The 24305-nt window shown below is 41.6% G+C and overlaps 1 protein-coding gene across 2 annotated transcripts in view; it reads left to right on the top strand.

Moving 5' to 3' along the window:
* The window catches only part of Rab11fip1 (RAB11 family interacting protein 1), a 31236-nt gene extending 6931 nt beyond the window's left edge, over nt 1-24305 (top strand). The window contains exons 2-6 of one of the 2 annotated variants that reach the window (XM_026404727.2): nt 8765-9210; nt 10306-11089; nt 12181-13992; nt 14819-14927; nt 20756-24305. In XM_026404727.2, coding sequence (XP_026260512.2) covers nt 8765-9210; nt 10306-11089; nt 12181-13992; nt 14819-14927; nt 20756-20974 — 3370 coding nt within the window. In that variant the 3' untranslated portion in view covers nt 20975-24305. The remainder of the gene's footprint in view (nt 1-8764; nt 9211-10305; nt 11090-12180; nt 13993-14818; nt 14928-20755) is intronic. The other variant, XM_026404728.2, reaches the window with a different exon arrangement.

Here is a 24305-nt window from a genome sequence, read left to right as displayed (position 1 = left end):
TAATGGTAAACCAAGCAATAGCATTTTATGTTTCTATCCTTAAAAATCTTTTTGCTTGAGGCTGGCCATGGTGGTGCATTCCTATAATTCCGGTGGTTCAAGGAGCATCACAAGTTTGAGGCCATTCTGGGCAATTTAGCAGGGTCCTATCTTAAAAATAAAAGAGCTGGGTGTGGTGGTGCATGCCTGTAATCCCAGTCACCTAGGGGGCTGAGACAAGAGGATCCCAAAGCCAGCCTCTGCAAAAGCCAGGCACTAAGCAACTCAATGAGACCCTGTCTCTAAATAAAATACAAAATAAAGCTGGGAGTGTGGCTTAGTGGTCGAGGGCCCCTGAGTTCAATCCCCAGTACTCCTCCCCGCCAAAAATAAAATTAAAATAAAAGGACTGAGGATGAAGTTCAGTAGTAAAGCGCTTGCTTAGCATGTGTGAGTCCCTGGGTTCAGTCCCTGGTGCTACAGAAACAAACAGAAAAGCTCTTTGCATGAGGACCCCAGGGTTGCTGTGTAGGCTGTTTTTGGCAGATGAAATATAATGCATTGTTGGCATTTACATCTAGGCAGCAGATGAGATACAGGATCTGATGGTAGAATATTAACATTTGTGGCTTTTGAGATATGATCAAGCTGTTTAAAGAATTGGTAAATAGATGATTGTAAGAGTGGTAGGCTTACGTGTTTAAAAGTGAGTCAGTTTTTCTAATTATTAGAGAATCTTCAAATAAGGATGCTTGGAATTCCATTGGTCTTTCCTTAAAGGAATCTCGTTTTGCTTTCCACTTGTAAAACTTGCCTTTATTTGCACAGCTTGGGAATTCTCTGTTTCTCACCTCTTCTACTGGTATGGAAACCCCGGAGGGTTTTGTGAAGATGAGTATGTCTCACAGTAAGTTGCAGAAAATGTACACTGATCATGGTGTTTTAAAAATTCTGAATGTATTTTTTAAGTTTTGGAAATTGTATTATACAAACCAGTTGTTATAGGTGAGTCCTTTCCTAGTCTCTTCAAATGCAAATCATTGTTATTTGTTTTTGATGGCTAACTTGGGGTACTTAGTAATATAGTCAGTTAGAACTGTTGATATCTTAAATTCCCTTTCCAGAACTTTCTAAGTGGATAAATAAACCATGGAATATATGCACAACACAGACTATCATATGACCATTAGAACCAGTGGGTAGGGATACTGCAATGCAATAGTGTATCAGGTGCTACAAATAAAATTGCAGGTGTGCTCTGGTTACAACTAAATAGTAATTATAGCTATGGCTTATAGCCAGGTATTGTTCTAAGCACTTTACATGTATTAAGCACTTAATCTTCATAATATGCTTGCAAGGTAGGTGCCCTTATGCCTGTTTCAGATAGGAAGCCTTAGCATAGAAAAGTTAAATACTTTTCCCAGGGTCTGTAAATAATAATAATTAAAAAGTACAGGAAAAAGACTTGAAGAAAATTTATGAAACAGTTAACATGGGAATGAGTCAATTTAAAAGAAAAATATGTGTGTATATATATCTTTTATATTATTTTTTCTTGCACCATGTTTGATCACAGAAATTCTGTAGATTAGCTAATATAAGAAAAGACCCAAAGCATTTTTAACCTGTGTTTTCTGCATTTTTTCTTCTACCATGGTCATTTGCCAATTCTTAGGTTCAAGTTCAGTGGTTATGAATGACCTTCCTGTGATTGTAAAATGTCTATTTTAGAGATTAGTTTTAAACAAACAAATAAACAAACAGGCAGTGAACTATCCTATCCTCTGCTCTCAGAATTGACAGGAGTTCTTCCAAGTAATTGACAGCAGGCAGAGGGTAAGGTCTAGGGAGGAAAGATTGACTGATGGGTGATTCTGTACTCAAAGCTAGGTGCTGATGACCAAGTACTTCATTCCATTACAAAACTTGTTAAACTCACCAGCGTTTTATAGGTCGTAAACATTTCTATCCCTGTGTTACGCATTGTTTCCAGGCTACCAGGGGAAGAAACTGAACATTTTTACCCAATGGAATTACTCCTTTTCAGAACCTTTATAGATGTTCTCAATGGCTCACCACATGACATTCAGCCTTATTTTTATTCTCTGGGGAAGACAATGCATGAATCGCTTTGTAAAATGTCTACATTTAAGAAATTGAGTGTGTCCTCCTTCTAAACATTCTGTCAGGTGCTGTCTGGTCTTCCTGCTTCTCTCCTCGCCAGAGGCCATAATCCCCTGTGTGGTGATGCTTGGTTACTGTGGGTATGACTCATGCTAGAGGTCATAGTTGCCATTTGGCCTGACAAGTAGGGAAGTAGGCATTCCACACTGACCCTGGAGTCCAAACCGAACCCAGAGATTGTGACCCTTTGAGATGAACACAGATGCATCTAAAATGTGGAAGTAATGGCCAGCTCATTGTCCTTCTTTGCCTTCCCTTTCCCAGAACCTCTTGGGTTTCATATGGAATTGTTGCATTTATACATTTTGCTGTAAGGAATGAACAATCAGTCACTAGGTATGTGGTTCTAAGAGCCCCTGGGGGCTGAAATTAGCTGAGAACCTTATTTGTGGTGAAATCGTGTACTTTAGCATGTGGAATTATTTTTGTATGCTCAAAGTGAGAAGGTTAACTGATCATGGTGGCACATGCCTATAATCCCAGTGACTTGGGAGACTGAGGCAAGAGTTCAAGGACAGCCTCAGAAACTTGGTGAAACCCTCAGCAATTTAGCAATTCCCATCTCAAAATAAAAAAGAAAAAGAAAAGGACTGAAGATGTAGTTCAGTGGTATAGCGCCGTTGGGTTCAATCCCCAGTACCAAAAAAAAAAAAAAAAAGGTTGTCCAGTAGTTTTCCAGTGTTCAAAGTTATAAAGTGGACAGCATTTGTCCCAATGTAATTGACACTTCATGATGTTTGGTGAACCTTCCCTCCATCCCACTGGAGGGTAAGCTTTTTAGGGACTCTTTATCTTTTGTATTTCCAGTGCTGGCATGTAAAAATGCTGCACTCAATCTTTGAAGGAGTTCTTTCTCTGCATGTCTGCCCTCTGGAATGTTTTAAAGGAAAAACATGTTTGCTTCGGCTGCAGAAAGATTGTTTTTGAGGCATACCAGACAGTCCTTTAGCAGCCAGTGTAATCTTGAATGTCTGCAGGGATGCAGTGGGAGACTTTTATTTCTCAACGGGAGGAACTGCATTGCCTGCTCCTGCTACATTCCTGTGGAAGGGCCAGGGATCAGCTTTCTCTGTGTTTGACACACTAACTACATTCTTTGGCAAACGGGCCATATGAATGGGGCATGGTCAGGTGGTTTAAGCTGTTTCCAGAATAAATGTTAGGAGGGATTTCACAGTGCCTCTCAGCTGGGCTGCTCAGCAGGTGGATCCTGTGTCCTGTGCTCTGTTCCCATAATGTGGATACAGATGCAAGTATCTTTCTTACCTCTATTTAATTCATTATTCTCCCTCTCCTTCTTCATCTTCATCTTTTTTTTTTTTTTTTTTTGGTCTAGGGATTGATCCCAGGGTCACTTTACCACTTCAGTTACATCCCCGGTCTTGCTAAATTGCTGAGGATCTCACTAACTTGCTGAGACTAGCCTTGAACTTGTGATCCCCCTGCCTCAGCCTCCTGAGTTGTTGAGATCATAGGTGTGTACCACAGCTCATGACATCATTCTTTCTCTTCTTAAGTCATCTTTTTGAAAGTGTAGAAAACATAAATGGCTTTTTGGATATTTTTATAATATCCATGTCTTACTTTGTGTTTGACAGAAACAAAACAAACAACACAAAAACAGTATAGTACAGTAGTCTGCTGTATTAATATATATTTTGCTTGTATATGCCCATACTGTCACTTGGGTGGATGTATAAGGTTTTTAACAGTAACATCTCTGGGAGAAAGACTGAGGTGCATGGACTTAGGGGTAGGAAGACTAAACTTTTCATTTTATATAATTTTGTCTGATTTGAATTTTTACTCTATGCTTTTTTTTTTTTTTTAACTTAAAAATACGGCTTAGGAGAGGGAACTGGGGGTGGAGCCTAGTGGCAGAGCACTTTCCTAGCATGCACAAGGCATCAGCAATACACACACACACACACACACACACACAAGATTTAAATAATTTCTTGTCACTTTCTACATATTTAGATATTCTTTTAATTTTCAAATGACTATTTTAAGAAAAATTTGCTTAGAAAAGAGATCACTTGATTTTTTTTTAAATAGGTTAAAGAATTTTTTTTTTAAGATTATGGGTTTAAAAATAAACTTGCTGCATTGGGATTATGGCTTTATTTCTGTACTGTGCCCTTTGGTCTAAGAAAATGAACCCAACCCTGATTTCTGAGATAATTCAGGTTTTCTGGGCCTGTGTAAAAGGTAATGCCGGGAGACACCCACACTGCCCTTACTTGCTGGGTGTTCATGCTAGGGCTGGATTATTTAAGAACTACTTCTGTGAAGTGCAGGAACTAAGGGAAGTAAAAAGTCCAGGGACAGAAACACTGAAAAAACCAAATTGATCTTAAATGTTGGAACACACAACCATGTTCCAATTTGGTATTTCTTGGGGAAAGACATTCATGCACTGTGGCTTTCACTCTTAACCTAATTTTGCTGTCTTAAATTACCAGGTTACCATGTTTTGACTTTTAGGATGGTATTGGTAGTCAAAGAAACAATTCCAGGGCTCAGGTTGTGGCTCAGTGGTAAAGTGCTTGTCTAGCATGTGTGAGGCACTGAGTTTGATTTTTAAACACCACATATAAACAAACAAGTAAATAAATAAAAAAGAAACAATTCCAGTTTTTCTTTCCAGCTTTTATAAATCTGGCACAAATTTTTTAAAAATTCTGAACTCTTGCTGGGATGCTTACCTGTGATTCCAAGTCTGCTTTTTACAGCCTAAGGCTCGTAGCTGTTTTTAGCTACCTGGTGTTTGGTTTTAGGTTTGCTTGTGAAAATAAGCAGCAAGAAGAAATTGGTGAAGTTTCTGTTTGCAACTCCTTGTGGTGTTGGAAGTTTCCAGAACAAATCCCTTTAGTGACTCAAGTAATTATCATCTCCCAGGGAGGGTTTGGAGTTGACTCTAGATTTGCTCAAAACAAACACTTTGGGGCTTGTAGCCTTTGGAAGGGCAGGCCTGGTCCCAGGGTCTGTCAGTTGGAATTCTTTGAAGGTCTTTAAAGTTTCTTGCATCCTCGGGGAGGGCTAACTGAAGAGGCTCTATGGAAAAGGCTGTGTGGTAGATCCCCTGAGGGCCCCTCCTCCCTGGGCAGGGAAGAGAAGCGCCTGTTCCCCGTGGCCACTGTGGTCATCTGAGCCTCACAGTGCCCTTCGGCAGCTTCTCCTTTTCAGGTGCTTACAATTGGTATTTACAGAAGCCAAACACCCCTCATCACCAAGGCAACCATTTACCACATGACTGTCAGAGAAGAAAAATACAAATAATCCTCTCAACATCTAAATGACCAATATGCAAACTGTTGCAGGCTAGGTCCTAGAAAATCTATTGGAAAGAAAGACTCTAGGCCTTCTTTTGGCAAGGGTTAAATAGTCCATAAAGACCTTATATCTCAAAACATCAACACTCCTTCCCCATCTGTGAATTTGTGACTTAAAAAAAAAATGTTTCTCCTAAAGATCCCAAGTGGTAGCTCACCTCATTTTATTAGATCTTGACTGTATTGTGTTATACAATTTAAGTTCTTGATGATGTGAGCTTTATATAATCTTATGATTAATGATTGATGGCAAGCTATGGTAGATTTCCCCCCTTTCTCTCATTTGGACACATTTAAATTAGAAGCTTATTAAAAATGGAAAACAAAAAATAAATAAATAAAACTAAACACCATAACAAAAAAGAAAAACAAAAAACTACCAAAAGATTAAAAAACCATTTAAAAAAAATAAATTAGAAGCCTATGGAATGGGGGTGGAGTGCTTGTCTAGTATGTATGAGACCCTGGGTTCCATCCCCAGCACTGCTAAAAAAAAAAAAGGAAGAAGAAAATAAACTTTCTTCATAAACAATTTCAATTTGAGCCTTCCTTTCTCTCTCTGTTATGAAAGATGGCCCACTGAAGATAAATTAGGAGAGAGTTAAAACAGGAATCTTGGTGGAGGAGAAAGAATAGGAGCTCTGGGGAAATGCAGAACTGATTCAGAATCCTAGCTGCACCCTATAACAGCTCTAGGATCTTGGACCAATGACCTAATTTCCTAGCTTTAATTTCTTCATTTGTAAAGTGGGTGTAATATCTACTTCACAACATTCTTGAGACTTACATAAGAGTGTTTTCAATTGTATACAATGGCAGATATGCTGAAGGTGCTATTTAAGTGCTAGGTTTCTACTTCCCTCCACCCCTTTCCTTTACTTGAAGAAAGAGTTAAATAATGGGACCTGGGGTCCTGTGAGCAAGCTACAGCTAAAGGTGAAAGAGGAAATGTGTTCATTTAGACAAAACCATCATTTCCTTAAAGTCTTAAGCCTTCTTCTCTTAAATAGGTCACCCAAAAGAACATCAGAATGTGGTTCTCTGAGCTAGCTGTGGCGGCACATGCCTATGATTCTGTTGAGTTGGGAGGCTGAGGCAATTGGCAGGCTTCAAATCACAAGTTTGAAGCCAGCTTGGAAAATTTAGCAAGGCCCTCTCTCAAAAACTTAAAAAAGGGCTTGAGATGTAGCTCAGTGGTAAAGGGCCCGTGGATTCAATCCCTAGTACCAAAAAAGAAAAAAATAAAGTGTGGGGGAGTCTTTATTTGCAAGGGTGACCAGTGGATAGAGCTTTCTGTAGGCCAGGCATTTGGAGTTTTTTGTCCCATAACATTCATGCCACTAATTGGATTTGCTGTTCACCAAAGGCATCAGGTTCCCAGGTGGAAAATGAATGCCAAAGAGATTTTCTTTATCTAAAGTTTGTCAGCTGGGTGTGGTGGCACTTGCCTGCAATCCCAGCCACTCAGGAGGCCAAAGCAAGAGGATCACAAGATAGAGGCCAGCCTTGGCAATTTAGTGAGACTGTGTCTCAAAAAACAAAAAGGGCTGGGGTTGTGGCTCAGTGTGAAAGTGCCTGGATTTAATCCCCAAAATCAAAAGGTGGGGGGCAGGGAGGCAACTGCAGTTTGTCAAGGGAGTGGACTAATATGATTTGTCCTGTCTCGAAGTAGTTTGCAAATGACCAAGTGAAATATTTGAATGGTGTTTGAAATGTTTCCCTTTTGGATTATTGAGTCAGAGGAGAATGACTTCTCTCCCATGTCTCATTTTTTAAAACTTGTGATAAAATACACATAACCATAAAATTTACTTTTTTTTTTTTTTCAGTACTTGGGATTGAACTCGGGGCTTCACACATGCTAAGCAAGTACTTTGCCACTGAGCCATACTCTTAGCCCCAAATTTACCATTTTAACCATTTTAAGTATTCAGTTCTATGGTGGTATGTACATTCATTCACATTATTATCTAACCATCACCATCATTCATCCCCAAAACTTTTTCATTTTCCCCAACTTGAAGTAGAGTTTAGTACCCTTCAAAATTATCACGTTCTCCTCCCTTTTTCCCTTAAATCCTGGCACCCATCATTCTTTCTGTCTCAAAGAATTTGACTACACTAGGTACCTCATATAACTAGAGCGTACATTTAGTTTTTATTGTTTTGTGGCTCTTTTATTCCACTTTAAAAAATTTTAACTCCATCTTGTATGTTCCATTGTTTTTTGTTTTTTGGGTCCTGGGGATTGACCTCAGGGGCACTCGACCACTGAGCCACATCCCCAGCCCTATTTTGTATTTTATTAGAGAGGGGCTCACCTAGTTGATTATCACCTCACTAAATTACTGAGGCTGGCTTTGAACTCAAGATCCTCCTGACTCAGCCTCCTGAGCCGCTGGAATTACAGGCTTGCACGGCTGCACACAGCTTGTTCCATTGTTTCCTGGCAGGCATTATTCTTTTCTATGAACTTTTGATTTTTTTCTTAGGTTCACAAAGAAATTTGTACACTATCTTCTTAGCTGTTTGTGCCTGATCTTTGAATTTTTATCTTATTAAAAAAAAAAATATGGGGCTGGGATGTAGCTCAATGGCAAAGCATCTGCCCTAGCTCCAAAAAGAAAAAAAAATGTCATTGGAAATGATTTTGAGTATTTATATTTTTCTTTTTATTTTCTTTTTACTTGTTTACTTCTTTTGAAACAGAATCTTGCTATGCTCCCCAAGTTGGTCTCAAACTCCTGGGCTCCTATGATCCTTTCTCAGCTTCCTGAATAGCTAGTACTACAGGTGCATACCACCATACCTGGCTCTTTATTTTCAGAAATAGCTCTTTTTTTGGATTAGGGTTTTAGATGATTTTAAAGGCTAAGAATGTAACTATTGGTACCATACTTGCCTAGCATGGTTGAAGCCCTAGGTTCAATCCCCAGCACAGCAAAAAAAAAAAAAATAATAATAATAATAAATAAATAAATAAATAAATAAATAAAATAAAAGGAAAGAAAAAGATGATGATTATACACCAAGTTCCACATCAGATTCTATCTTTACCTAGTACAGAGGGAGAAAATCTCAAAAATAAAAAGAGTTCAAGTTCTGTGCTCATCCTTCTCCCCAACTGCTGCTCCCCAAAGTGAAAGCATAAGAATGTGTTTATAGAAGATGCTGGAGCAGCAGAGAGATGCCAGTTAGTCAGGATAGTGAACAATGTTATAGACTCTGCCATCAAGCTGATCTCTCAGCCTTTCTCCTCTTAGGTGGTATACCTTGAAATCCAAACCAGGAAAGAAGGATAAGGAGCGAGGAGAAATCGAGGTCGACATCCAGTTTATGAGGAACAACATGACTGCTAGCATGTTTGACCTCTCTGTGAAAGACAAGTCTCGGAATCCATTTGGAAAACTGAAGGACAAGATCAAAGGGAAGAATAAGGATAGTGTATCAGAAACCACTTCAGCCATAGTCCCCAGCATGTCACCCTCAGTCGACAGTGATGACGAGTCTTTTTCCAAAGACAAGAAGAAGAAATCAAAGATCAAAACCTTGTTTTCCAAGTCGAATTTGCAGAAAACACCACTTTCCCAATCTATGTCTGTCCTGCCTACTTCAAAGCCAGACAAAGTGCTGCTTCGTCCTGGAGATTTCCAGTCCCAGTGGGAGGATGACGACAATGAGGATGAATCCTCTTCCTCTGCCTCAGACAGTGAGTATCTGCCTTCTCTTCACTTCGCCTCTCTTCCTCAGTTACCTACATGTCTTTGAGAGAGAAGAAACAGATTTTGGTTCACTTCCTTAGTTACCTCCACGATGATGGTAATGGTGGGCAATAGTAGATAGTAGATGATGATGATGATTTTCTTTTTCCTTTTTTTGGAAACACTAGGAATTAAACCCAGGGCCTCGTGCATGCTAGGCAAGTGCTCTACTATTGAGCTCTACCCTTAGTTCTTTTTATTTTGAGACAGTTTTGCCAAATTGTCTAGGCTGGTCCTGAACTTGCAATCCTCTTGCCTCAGCCTCCCAAGTAACTGGGATTATAGGCCTGTACTACCCTGCTTGGCCTAAACCTTCTGGTTTTCTAAGAATGAATAAGGTGCCTTTTACAAAGTGTCTTATTCTGTAACATATATACATTAATACTAGAATATGGGACTAATAGAATGAGTACATCCAAGTTTTGTTGTTTTGCAGTTTTCTTTTTTTTTTAATTTTTCTTTAAGGATAAAATCATGGAACCTTGTAATAATTTTGATACTTCTTCAATTCATCAGATGATTACTGAGTCCCTATTACATGCCTGACTCCCATGGGATACATCCCTAAGTGATCCAGTTCCTTTCTTTCTGAATTAATTCCATATTCTGGACTTCAATTTCAGTGACTAAATCTCTGCTAGCCTCTTCCATTGGGTTAACACAAGGTTTCTCAATCAATGTTGATTGTTGGGGCCCAATAATTTTTTGTTGTAAGGGTCTGTCCTGTACATTGAGCATCCTTGGGTTTTACCTGCTAGGTGCCAATAGCACCACCACCACCCCCCACCCCCCGCCACACACACACAGTTGTGACAACCAAAAATGTATCCAGACATTGACAAATGTCAGCACCTCCTATTGTAAATCACACATTTAATTTTTCTCTCTCTTCATTTCTCCCTTTCCTTTCCCTTCTCTTTTATGGTGCTGGGGATAGAACCCAGTGCTTTGGGCATGCTAGGCCACTGCTATGCCACTGAGCCCTAGCCCCAGCCTCCACTAGTTTAATTTCATATCCCCTATTTTTTTGTGTTTTTTCCTAGTCATGTCCCACAAAAAGACAGCAAGTGCAGACTCTAAGCAACTGAGCCAGATCAACTTCAGCCTTCCCAAGAAGGAAGGACTGTCCTTTCTTGGGGGCCTTCGGTCCAAGAATGACACACTTTCCCGCTCTAATGTCTGTATCAATGGGAACCATGTTTACCTGGAGCAGCCAGAAGCCAAGAATGAGACCAAGGAGAGCAGCCCTTCTTCTTCCCCATCCCCCCAGGGCTTCAGAAAGAAGCATTTGTTCTCATCTACTGAAAACCTGGCTGCTCGATCTTGGAAGGAGCCTGGGGAAGGAGACAGCATGTCTTATGATAAGTGGCTATCTGATGTCCCCACCAAGGAGTCCATGAAGTCCATGACTCTGCCATCCTACCGACCAAAGTCTAGTGGTGACAATAGGGAAAACATGGCTTCAGCGAATTTGGAGGCTACAAAAGAAACCAAAGATGGCAAGAAGCAGGAGAGCAAGAAGTCCTCTTTGTTTTCTCTGGTGACAGGAAAGAAGGATGTGGCCAAGGGCAGTGAAGGCGAAAGCCCTCCTTCCATCCCATGGAAGGAGAAGGAAGGCAAACTCAAGGAAGCCCAGCTGAGAGAGGAAGACCTCATGAGAAGGTCCGAGAAAGATGCTGCAGCTGACGCCTCTGGACGGGGTAACTCCCTGAACCCCTTTGAAGATGTGCAGATCTCAGAACCAGAAGCCAGACCTGAGTCCAAGTCTGAACCAAAGCTACCTATTCCCTCTGCAAGGGCTCCCCAGACCAAAGCCGTCAAGCCTCGGTAAGTCTTTCCTCCTTGCTCTCTGTGGCCTTCAGCAAGGCCTCCATTAGAGCAAATCTGGCGTGTCCCATAGTGGTACCTATGTGTGCCAAAGGTGTCCAATTTGGGGTTGTTTGTTTTAATGGGTCCCTACTGCCTAGATAGCCTGCCCTGCACAAAATGCAGTGTTATTTCACAGCCCAAAAGCCACTGCCCAGCAGACATGGGTTGTCCTTCTCAGGAAGCTAATTAGACCATAGTAAAATGTGATGGTTTGTGACAGATTCTGAGTGTGTGTGTTCAGAATACCAGGTTGGGGCTGCTCCGTGCACAACCTATGTTTATTAAGTTATTAGTGCACATCACCCTTTGAAAATGTTATTTTTCCTCCTTGCACTTTGGCCTTCGTTTGCTGGCATGAGAGACCCTCAGTCTACTCTTGAGTGTTCCTGTGATGGTTCACTATGTTTCCTCTGCATTTGGTTGAAAAATCTTCCCCGAGCCTAGAGGGACTTCTGCTTTTCCATATAACTTACATGCACATTAGAGATATTTCTGTGATCTGGGGGTAAGAAAATTTTTTTCGAGATTCTGCTTGCTTTGATCACACACACACATACACACACACACACACACACACACACACAGACATACACACCATTCTCTTCAAAATCTGTACCCGTTTCCTTGTGTTACTTCTTTTACTGCTTTGAACTTTTTAGATGCTTTTTGTGCTACCATGATCAAATGCTAGGGCTTTGTGTTAATGAATCAAAGCAACTGCAGGCTGCTGCTTTACCTGGGTCTTTCCATTCCTCTTGCAACATACCTTTTGTGGCAGGCATGCTGGGTGATTGATGTAAGTGTCCCTTTTAGGGGCTACGGGTGAAGCTCAGTGGAACAGTGTATGCTCAAGGGCCTGGGTTCAATCTCTATGACCTCCTCCAAAGTGTCCCTTTTTTATTTAAAGATTGGTATTCCTTTTACTTTATACAAATACTTCCCCTCAGGTAGAAAAGTTCTCCCCCTTGAGCAACTTTATTTTTACATGTTTCTGTTTGTTACCATGCATCTGCAACTGACCTGCAGATTTTATTTTGTCCTTTTTGCAGACTGGAAGTGTCTCCAGAGGCTCAGCCCAAAGCCAGGCTTCCTTCTTCCCCTTACTCTCCTCTCTCTTTTTCTGCTCTTCCTTCCAGTTCTGATCCGGCCCCTGTCTCTTCTGAATTGGGGCATAGTTCAGAGACACACTCCTCTGAAAGTCCTTCTGTCTTCTCTTCCTCCTCATCTCCCATAGTAGCTCCAATTTCCACATCCACCCCGATCGAACATGGGCTCCCCACAGGCCAGGGCCAGGCCAGTTCTGAAGAACCATCTTTGCTTCTTAAAGCAGAATTGCAAAAGGAAAGTTTAATAGCAGTTCCAAATACAATGTCATCTGCCTTGGGATCACTTTTTAAACAACCACCTGTCTCAGCATGGAAAGCAATGGAAGATTCTCCAAGGGGGCAGATCAGTGAGACAGGCAAAGAGAAGAATGCCAGCAGCAGTGAACCCAGAAAGCCTCTCCTGGAGCATCCTGAAGCGGGGCAACCAAAAGAAGAACTTCTGAAAGTTCCCTCCCCCACACGAGACCACATCCCCTCATCTCAAGAGGCCCATGAAGTCCCATTTGTGCTTTCCCTCAACAGTGGTAGAGAGGTAAGCCCCGCTGGGAAGCCTCCCTTGGAGGGAGACCACAAAGTTAAGGATGGTGGGATGACTTCCGCAACTGAGGAAGCAGTGCTCCCAATTGACGCCATGTTGCAGAAAAAGGAAGAGAGGGGTCTGAATGTCAGCGAGGGTGAAAAGAGAGTCAAGAAGCGTGTATCATTTTCGGAGCAGCTCTTCACAGAAGAGGAGGTAGGGAAACACACTTGGTTGGGGGAAGAAGAAAAAAATCATCCCCAAGAGGTGACTTCTGAAGGGACTGCTGAGGGAAAGGTGTCTGATGTGGAACCTCCTGGGTGTCCCCACACAGAAGACTCAGAGAGGGAATCTGTGGCTGTGGCCCAGGCTTTCAGTGCACCAACCCCCACAGAAGATGGCCTTCTCGCTCCTTCTAGTGATGAGGGTTCCTCAGAAGACCCCGCAAGTGAAGCCAGCTCTGCGAAAGGCACCCCACTCTTTAGGATTGAGGGGGACGATGCCCTTATGGCTCAATATCAGAGCAAAGCCAGTGATCATGAAGGTTTGCTGTCAGACCCCCTGAGCAGCCTTAGATCTGCCTCAGATGTGAAGTCCCCCGTCATGGCTGATCTGAACTTGACCCTCCCTTCCATTCCTGAAGTGGCCTCGGATGATGAAAGAGTAGATCAGGTTGAAGATGACAGGAAGACGGCAAAGCTGGCTGCAGCAGGAGCTTCATCCTCAGTCACGTTACCTCCCTGTCCTGAGATGGGAAAGGGGCTGAGTGGTGGGGCAGATGGGTCGGCTCCCGTGGAGAGTCTGCATGACTGCAGGTCAAAGGCCCCCACAGCAGCTCCTTCAGAGCAGACGGCAGCTTTAGGAATTTTAGAACCACATCTTGGCACGAGCTCAAGTGTGGATAAACAGCTGCCGGACCCTGGCAGTGGTGAGGAAGAAAGTCTAAAGGGAGGCGAGAGGCCAAGTCAGCCTCCTGTCAAGGCCCTAGACTCTCCTGTGCCCAGCTCCTCCCTTTCTGAGACCTTTCCTGCCATACACTCTCTCCCTAGCTCTCCACATCCCAACACTCACCACACCAGTACAGCAGAATCTCAAAAAAAAGCAACAGCAGAGGGCTCCGCTGGTAAAGTTGACAATTTTGGCAAGAGGAAGCCGCTTCTTCAGGCCTGGGTCTCACCCTCAGAGACACATCCAGTCTCAGCTCAGCCAAGCGCTGGAACTGGGGCAACCAAGCACAGGTGAGAGATGGGGAGATTGTCTTTGTAAATGGGAGAGATGTCCCCCCTTTGCTTTTACCCACAGAGGTTATGGCTTTCAGACCACATGGATGTCCTCATGTTGTAGCTTGCCTGATTTGCCTTTTGACAGAGTCTGTCCCTTGTGGTGAGGATACCTCAAGATTGCTTTATTTTGTAGCAAGAATGTAGCAATAATCTTCAAAGATAGTTTAGGAGTTGTTTTGCACAGTCAGATCAAGAGTTCTCCAATTGCAGAAATGTAGTGTGACCAGTGTATAAGTCTCAGAAACCAGCTAAGATGGAGCAGTAGAATCTAGTGGTGTTGAACAGCTGGCATATTTGTTCTGAACTCTTTCTTTACTGCAGAAGCATAAAGAGCTCTGCAGAGAGTTCCTCAGTGGAGTCCTAGGCTATAGTTTCCACCAAAAATGAAACTGTACTTTTTCTTCCTTTTTTTAAGGCTCTGGGGATTGAACCCAGGACCTCGTGTAAGCCTGGTACACATTCTGCCACTGAGCTATACCCCCAGCATGAGACTGTCTTTCATCCTTTCTAATACTCATAACAAGACTGAAGGGCTCCTGAGGACATCAAGACACCTGGCCAAGGATGTGCTTTGCTGGCTTTCTTGTGGCTGCCTAGTCCTGCCTGCTTTCATTTCCACAGGAACTGAGACCTTGGAGTATATGCTGGATGGAGATGTGAACAGAGTGTCACTACTCTCCCCATCCCCTTGCCTGACTTGCTGCCCGCCATCTTTAAAATGGTCTGTTTCTCAGTTTTGTGGTTACAAAAGGCTTAAGGGTCCTTTCCCCATTCTCTTTAGACTTCACCCTGTGAAGCCAATGAACACAACAGCCACCAAGATTGCTAACTCCAGTTTGGGAACTGCTACCATCATCAGTGAGAATTTGATCAATGAAGCCATGATGAAGGTATGTGTTGTCATGTTAGTTAGGGATCTACAAAACACTCATGTCCAGAGTTGTCATTATAGCTGGTTGTGAAGGCACACACCTGTAGTCCCAGGAGGCTGGAGATACTGAAGCTGGAGGATCACTTGAGCCTTTGGATAACCTGGAAGCCCTCAGCCTTTCTGCTGGATGAATAATTACTTTTCTCTTATAGTCACCTATTCATTGTTGAAATTGTCTCAACGTGCTTGAAACTGGCACTTCTTTGTATTTACTTTAAATTTTTATTTTTTGCAGTTCTGGGGATCAAACCCAAGGCCTTACACATGTTGGGCAAGTGCTCTCCTACTGAGCTACATCCCCAACTCCTGGTACTTCTCTTTAATGAGAAGAAAATGTCACTCACAATCTGGCCCATTCAAGTCAGATGCTTTCTTTTTTCCCATGTTTCCTTTTTATCTTTTGGTAAGAATATAAAATTCTTGAATTGTGATTATTGCTTAGATGCACTTGTTTTATGACTTTATTTTGAAATAATTTCAAATATAAAAATGTTGCAACAACAGTACAAAGAACTCCTGTACACCTGTCCTCTGGATTCACCAGTTTTGTTAATGTTTGACCTTTTCATCCTTGCCTCTCTGCTTCTTCTCCCTCCCCTTCTTTGCATGTGTGTATACCCAGGCCACATGTAACTTCGAGTCTGAACCATTTGGAAGCATGTTGTATACACTATGCCTTTTTTTTTAAACCCTTAAATATTTAAGTACATAATTCTAAGAATAAGGATAGTCTATAAACTTAACAATACTGTTTTCTCATCTATAGTACCTATTTCAGGTTCTTCATTTATCCCAATAGTGACCTATTTAGTTGTTTTTCTAGTCCTGGATCACTCACTACAGGTAGTTGTCTCTTTAGTATGTTACTCTAGAATAATTCCTCACATTTGTGGGGGTTTTTTGAACTGGGGATGGAACCCTGGGCCTGAGCATGCTAAGTGTGTACTCTACCCCTCAGTTACACCCCTGTCCTCCCCACATCCTCTTTCTTTTTGTTTTAAAATCCGAAGGATTTAGAATACTGCTGTGTTGCAAAGCCCTGGTCTTTGACTCATTATCATACAAACTGGAAGAGAATGATTTATGGAGAAACAGTGACCTTTAGTGGGCAAGGATGTGTTGTATTTCAAATATGTAGAGAGGAACTTCCTCCTGATTACTGGGAACTGCAGTCTGTAGAAATAAACTCTTGAGCTGGGGGTATAGCCTCAGAGGTAGAGCACTTGCCTAGCATGTGTGTGGCCCTGGGTTCCATCCCTAGCACTGCAAAACTAACAAAAAAACTTTCTTTTTATTTTGATTCAGGGCAGCTAAAAGGTTTCTTTCAGTCACAGATTTTATAGTCCCCAGGACTCCAGGGCATCATTTTGGTTTTTGAAATAAAAATTTTTGCTCGCACCACTGTAAACTTTTTTTTTTCTTTTTTGTTGTACTGGGAACTAAGGCCTTGGGCATGCTAGGCCAGCACTCTACTACTGAGCCACATCCCCAGCCCCTGAAAGCATTTTTCTTTTTAAATTTTTTAGGTGTAGATGGACATAGCACAATACCTTTATTTTTATGTGGTGCTGAGGATCGAACCAGGGCCCCTCCCATGCTAGGGGAGCCCTCTACTGCTCAGTCATAATCCCAGCCCAGCATTTTTCTTAAGTGCTGGGGAACGTTTCTCCTTCTGTCTTCATTGTACCTCAGCCATGAGGAGCTGGGATAAAGATACACTGGAGGCTGGAGATGCGAGTCTTCAGTAAAAGAGACTGAGCAGTGACAACTAATTATTGCTGAAAACAAGGTAGCCTCCTCATTCAGCTCCCTTGCCCTCTCTCCCCTGGTAGAACATTCCAGTGGGCCAGGTGTTAGGCATTGTTCTCAAAATTACCTGCCGTGACCACACTGAGTACCTACTACATTTTAGTCCTAACCTAAAAATTTATACATACTATAAACCGACCTGCTCTGCTTGGCTGGCTTCTGTGTGATTGTTGCAGGTAGAAGCAGCAGTACTGTCTTCTTGGAGTTAATAATATTTACCAGGAAATCAGGCAAAAGAACAAAATAAAGGTGACCAGAATGAAAATTGGAGTCATTCAGCAGCCTCCCATCCCCTCTTCCTTTCACTGTAGAAAGCTTTGTGGCTTTTTCTGGTTTTGTTTATTTATTTTGGTGCTGGGGGTTGAACCCAGGGAGAAACAGACACTTTGTTTTTGGGAAACTGGAAAGACTCTGGGCTTCCATTTTATTTTCTCTTCAAAGCTCATTTAATCAGAGGTCTATCTCCTGGAACTGATTAATAGAATGACTTGCCTCAAAACAAAGGCAACACTACTTATTTTGCCCTGATATGTACACCCTGCTGCTGCCCCTTTGCCTGCCACAAATCTCTTGGTCCTGGACCCTCTCTCGTAAATATTCTTTGTAAATGTGGAAAATCCCCTGGAGACTGTACCATTGGCCTGCTGTATAATAGACACTTTGTACTAGGCATAAAGCAGTATTTATAAAAATAACTACTCTTAGGAATGTCGCAAAATAAGAGAGGTTAGGGAAAGAAATTGTATAGCTAAACTTAGGAAGGCCTAGCTGGATCATTACTACAGTGATTTCTGCCCCACCTCCACCCCCGCCCCCTGGCTGTAGTTTTAGGGCCTCCATTCTTCAAAGATGATTTATAATTGGGAGTGTATTATTTACCCAGGTGGCTTTAACACTCCCATTTTAAAATAATAAAGACAACTGGATCCTAAAATCTTCTGTTATATTACATGGAAAAAGTTGGATATGCATTTCCATGTATGTCATTATTGCAACTACATAAAAAGAAAAATGCAGTGTGAAACTAGATCCTAGTAGGAAATACACAACAACAAGCACCGTTCTTTCTTGTATTACCGGGTGTTATCTCTGTGCCTCTTCCATGAGCACTGCTCACTTTTTAGAAGGCTGGATTGTTTTATGATTTTTCTTTTAAATCAGATAACTAGGATTGCCTAATGATTTCAAAGTCCTATGTATCTTCTTTTCCCTTTGATTATAGAATCCAACTTGAATAGCTGGTTGACAGTTTGTATGAAGACTGTTAAGACTATTAAGTGTGTTCACCTTTTTCAGTTCTAGGTGTTTATGTTAAGGAAATATTTAGGGATATAACAAAGATATATGCATGCATTTTAATAAAAATGTTATGGATAATTCTGAAAATTGAAAAATGACCTGAATATCTAGCAATAGAGAGATGTTAAAATATAATGAATTTTTAATAATCTATGAAAACAATTTTAACCAAAATTTTATGATAGGAAAATGCTCACAAAATAGTAATAATATAAAATTATATTCTTTATGATTCTAACACTGTAAGACAAATATTGTTTTTGTAATTGAAAAAAACTGTTATTTGAGGGAGAAATGAATTGATTGATTACAGTGCTGGAGATTGAACCCAGGACCTTGTGAATGCTATGTAAGCACTCTGCCTCTGAGTTTCATTTCCATCCCAGGAAAAAGAATTTTTTTTTTTTTTTTTTGCCTCAAAGTAAAAAAAGGTATTGAGAATGTGGCTCAGTGGTAGTGTGCCACTGGGCTCAAACCCCAGTACTGCAAAAACAAAAAAAACCTTTGAGAATGTATTCTTGGCCCTTATTTACAAAGATGACTTTTTTCTCTTGATACAGAATATAAGCAGACATGGTACTATTTTTGTGGTAAAATATACATACTATAAAATTTTCCCATCTCATCATTTTTAATGTAGCATGGTAGTGTTGGGGACATTCATATTGTTGTGCAATCAATCTCCAGACCTCTTGCATATATGCAGTTGTTTGGTTGAATATAGACTTGGAAGTCACAAATAGAGTGACTGAGCTAGGGGTATAGCTCAGTGGCAGTGCTTGGCTAGGGTGTGCTAGGCACTGGGTTTGATCCCTAGCACTGAAAACAAAAACAAAACAGTAACTGAGATGCAGAGGAGATACCCTAGGAATGTATGCTTTCAACAAGTTAAAATAATGAAGGATTAAGGAAGATGCAGGTTTTAGATAAGTAGTCCAACATCTCATTTATTATGTGCATCCTGAGTTGGGTTAAAACTCACTCTGTATCTGTAAATGTCAGTGTGTTTCTAAGCTAGTATTGCGATCATGAAGTTTTTGTTCCAGGCCAAAGTAGGAGGGTTGGGACTCCAAGTCCGAATTCTGGCTTACACACAAGCAGTTCACTTCACTGACTGGAATGGGCTTCTGTTTATGTGTTGAACAGTGAGTGTTGATTTTGCCCCTTGATTTAGCTTCTCACAACTTGGAGGAGGTAGTCTCTTAACCTTCCTGGTAGTCTGTGAAACTGTTGGACCCTCAGGGCAATGAAACTGTCATTGCTTGAATTCTATAGGCAAAAATCATCTTGTGGTTGCTCCAGGATCTTGTTTCCTTAAACTTATAAATCTCCTAAGCCGGAGATTACTAGAAAAGTCACGATTCTTTTCCTCCTTTATGGAGACTTAGTATGATTTGTTACGTATTAAATACGACTTTTTCATCTTGGTGTTTCCTCAGTGCTTCAGGCTTCTTTGGCTTGTGGTTGGGCTCCTGTGATCCTAGATTATAAATGCTGGTAAGGAACAGCAACACAGTAGCTATGCAGGGCTTCTGCCCTCATCAGGAGTGAGAACACTCAGCTCTGGGACAGGCCACTGTGTACCCAGAGGGTGTGTCCTAGATGGCTGCAGTGAGACTGTGACCTAGTGGCACTTGGCTTTGACTCTGCATATTTTTTGAGTATGAAATTACTTCAGGTGAGGTCTTTGAGTGGCCACTGCACTGACCTAATTACCACATCCTTCTGAGTGTAGCTTAGGCAGTAGCAGACTATCTGGGATGACCAGCATCTTGTCATGTTGGCAGGAGAGCACCTTCATGGCCCCCTTCTTCCTTGGTGCTTGTCTCCAGCCCTGCATTGTTAGCACATTTGGAGGATTGAGTCCTCCAACTATTATTATTATTTTTTTGACATGGGGTCTCACTTGTGAGCTCAAGTGATCCTCCTGCCTCAGCCTCCCAAGTAGCTGAGATTACAGGTATGCACCACCATACCTGGCTGATGATATTTCTTTTTCCTTTTCTATTTTTGCTTGCAGTGCTGGGGATGAAACCTAGGGCCTTTAGCATGCTAGGCAAGTGCTCTGCCTCTGTGCGATAACTCCTAGTCGTGGAAATATTTTTAATTTTTATTTATTTATTTTTTTAGTTGTAGATGGATGGCATGCTTAATTTTATTTGTTTATTTTTATGTGGTGCTAAGGATTGAACCCAGTGCCTCACATGTGCTAGGCAAGCGCTCTGCCACTGAGCTACAGCCCCAGCTCCTGTGGAAATATTTTTTGAAACCACCAAACCAAAGTCAAGTTCAGAGGTCTGTGGCCTATGAGCCAAGTGTAGTTTTTACTTGTTTTCTTTTGCAGTGCTAGAGACCAAACCTAGGGCCTTGCACATGCTAGGCAAATCTCTACCACTGAACTATATCCTAAGCCCCTGGCTTTTTACATTTTTTAAAATAATAAAACAAAAATCACAACTAAACAAAAACATGCAACAGAGACTATATATGGTCCATAAAGTCTAAAATATTTCTTACTCACCCTTTATAGAAACTTAATCAATAATCTGTTTTTACTGTGCATTGATTTCCAAGAGACTGAGGTCACTAACAACATTTTCTTCTTTTGTATTCTTTTTAAATATTTGATATCTATGCTGATTTTTATAATCTTTCCCCCGCTTTTTCCCTTCTCCCAAGAAATACAATCCTTCAGACCCTGCCTTTGCCTATGCACAGCTGACTCATGACGAATTGATCCAGTTGGTCCTCAAACAGAAGGAAACCATAAGCAAAAAGGAGTTTCAGGTTCGAGAGCTGGAAGACTACATTGACAATCTGCTTGTCAGAGTCATGGAAGAAACCCCCAACATCCTCCGCATTCCTGCTCAGGTCGGCAAAAAAGCAGGAAAGATGTGAACTTCCAGGATAAAACACAGATGCTTTTGTGTTTGTTTCCACCTGCTCTTGAAGTCAAGAACATAGTATGCCTGATAGTCAGCCAGTAGACTCCAAATCACCATCTCTCCTGTGTGTTATCTGTCAACAGTTAATTGTACCAATCGAAACTAGGTTAATTATTACAGTGAATCTTTTACTGTGCATTCCCAGGGTTTTATTTTCAAATGCCACTGTGCCTTGAACTAGGTTGTAAATATTTTATGCCCACCAGAGACGTAGTCTTAAGAACTAATTCCGAATCAAAGATTCAGATGGCACTGGACATACTAATGTCTTTTAATAGTGGGGTTGTCTTTCTTATTGAGCTTTTTCAAATATATATCTCCAGCCATTACAGTTTGGGGTGAAATGAGAAAAGGACCGCAATTGGTGCTGTTACCTGTTTTTTTCTTGGCCTTTAAGCAGCTCAGGTGTGGCTTTTAGGATGCAGATGCTGAATTTTGATACCATGTAAATTTACCAGGCCTCTTAGACTTGCTGCTTGTTTCTCTTTTTCTTTTGACTTGGAGCAGTCATTTAGGGAAAGCCTCTCGAGTGTGCCTCTTAGATTCTGAACAAACCACCTCTTCTCAGCATCAGCTTCCACCACTCTCTGACCTTAAAATATCCATAGGTCCTTTCTCTTGGAGATGTAAAAAGTAGAATATGGGACTTAGAGGATCACTTTTCACTCAACTAGGAGAAGTTGATCAAAGTCAAGGTTCCTGCTGGCTGGACTGGCTTTGTCAGTGCCTTAATAAGGGACTGGGTGATCCAAACTCTTACTAAAACAGTTCTTTCAGGTACAGAATGGTTTTAGTAAGATTCCTTTGGCCATTTCCATCTGTGCCTTTGCTTGGCTTGCTGGTTTCTTTGGCAGCTTCCCTGGAGCGAGCCAGGGCCCACTGACTCCTCAAGATGAAGAAGGCTGGGGTGTAGCTCAGTGGTAGAGCTCTTGCCTAGCATGTGTAAGGTCCCGGGTTCCATCCCCAACACCACAAAAAAGAGGAAGTGGGAACCTTTGTCATGTATGTCATGAGAAACCACAAAGGGATAAGGATGTATCCATATGACTTGTCCTCTAAATACTGTCTGTCTCTGCTTGAAAGGAAACCTAAGTTACTCCCAGGATACTATGAGAGTTGTAGTGCAGGGCTTAATTTAGTTGATAAAATTGAAAAGCTAGTAGAGAACCGAAATGCTGCAGCCTTTAAACTGTTGCTTATTTTTTGTTTTCCTTCATGAACAGACTCACAGACATTTTACCCCCTTGTTAGAAAATTGTGAAGAGTGGGCTGGGGATGAAACATGTGCAGAGCATTTGCCTACATTTGGGAGGCCCCAGGTTCCATTCGCAGCACCAGGAAAAAAAAAATTGTGAGGAACAAGATGATACTTATTTTTGGCTGTCTGTATTTTTAAAACTAGATTAATACGGACATTTTTTAAAGCTAGGTATCTGCCTTCTTTGTAACTTGTACCACCACTTCAAGTTTTTCAGGTAATTTTACTGTTGTTCACATCATATTGAAATTAGAATGTTTTGAGTTGCTCATTTTTCCCCTCCTGATTGTGATGGAATTTCATCAAATCCTGACATCTCTTCTGGAGAGGAATCATCAGAGGACAATGGCATGGGCATGGGTTGAGATGGTGGCAGTTATTAAATGCAGACTGTCTTCTGTGTATGTCCTTATTACCGTGAGGGCAAGGAACAAGAGTCCTTTTTCAGGATTGTTCTTCCTGCAGCCTTGGTTCTATTAGAGCACTTTAATCTGAAGGGTGATATTGTAATTTGATTTATCTAATTAGCTTTTAGGAATCCACAGCTATTTTATTTTATTTAATTCTTTCCTGTAGTACTGGGACCACTGTAAACTTCTCAGATGCCTCGTATTTTTGTAGTGCTGTGAAATGTGTTGACATGCCTCTAAAGAAACTGTATATCCACTTGAACTCTGGAAATGTACATGTATATATTTGTTCTGCGTCATATTTTTTACTTGATATAAATGTATTTTACTGTGATAACCCAAGTGCGCTGGGAGGCAGGTATATACTGGATGGTTTCTCTCCTTTGAAAGAGCTAGTGTGAGGATCTACTCACACTACATGGTACATGAGGGCTTTGGAGATATCTGCTGCTAGGACCTTGGGTATGTAACTCAGTCAACATTGGAGAGGGACATCTGGGTGGAGGAGTGAATTCCTGTTCTCTGAAATGCCGCTTGGGAACTCTGGAGAATGAAGGACAATTTACTTCAAGGGTATCTGGCTTCTGCCACTGCTGGGAAAAAAAAACAAAAAAACAAAAAAACACTTTCTAGCATTCCTTGTACCTCACAAAATAGATAACCTGGAGGTCATTTAGTTACTAACTGTCCTTGGCTCAGTTTGGGGCTGGGAGAAGGGACTTATCTAAGAACAGCTGCAGCATGCTCTGAGCCATTAACAGAAGTTAGGGAACAGCCTCTGCACAGGAGCAGCTCTAACTGGCATAGGCCTAAGGGCATCTATCCGTCTGCACCAGGAGATCTGGCACTTGCCTGAGCCCGCTGCAGATGCTAATACCTAGCAGGCCCTGGGAGGAAGCTGTGTTACACAGAAATGAGAGCAGCTCTTTTTTTTTTTGGGGGGGGGGGGGGCCTTGTCTGGTTTCCTCCAGAAACAACAGCCAGGACTGGAGGAAAGCATCAGATTAAGTACCAGTGAACTTCATTTGGAGGTCATTTTTGTGAAAAAATGTCAATCTTTGGCTTGATTGTTTCATATCATCTCATTCCTTGGGCTTTGCCAGATGTCCTGCCTTTTTATTCAGCCTGCTGACCTCATTGAGGCAACAGAAGGTGGGAGCAAGCAGCTGCCCTTTGCCATGCTCTGTATGGACCCAGAGTGGAGGGCCTGCATGGATGAGATGCAGCCCTGTAGAAAGCTTTCTACAGGGCCCAGAGGGAGGAAGGTCCTGACACTGTGCCACATACTGTATTGAAGGCCAGAGGCCTGTTTGTGTTAAGTTATGCAAGATCTTTCTCCCTGGATTCCTTCTCCCAATCAACCTTCTTTTTTTCTTCTCTTGGTGCTGGGGATTAAACCCAGGACTTCGCACATGCTAGTAAGTACGCGTTCTACCACTGAACTAGGGCCCATCTTTTTCCTTTTTTTTTTTTTAGATCTACTAATTAATTGCTTTAGATGGGAGAACCTTCCCTTCTAATATCCATACCAGTCTCAACTCTGTATTCTTCTACTATGTGAGTTACTAGTTGACTTTCCCCTCCTTCCAATTGAAGGATCCCCCAGAGTTTTTGGA

This window comes from Urocitellus parryii, chromosome 14, assembly GCF_045843805.1.
Source record: "Urocitellus parryii isolate mUroPar1 chromosome 14, mUroPar1.hap1, whole genome shotgun sequence".
Taxonomy (NCBI): domain Eukaryota; kingdom Metazoa; phylum Chordata; class Mammalia; order Rodentia; family Sciuridae; genus Urocitellus; species Urocitellus parryii.
Note: the sequence above shows the minus strand (reverse complement) of the source record. Positions and strands in the feature narration are given on the sequence as shown.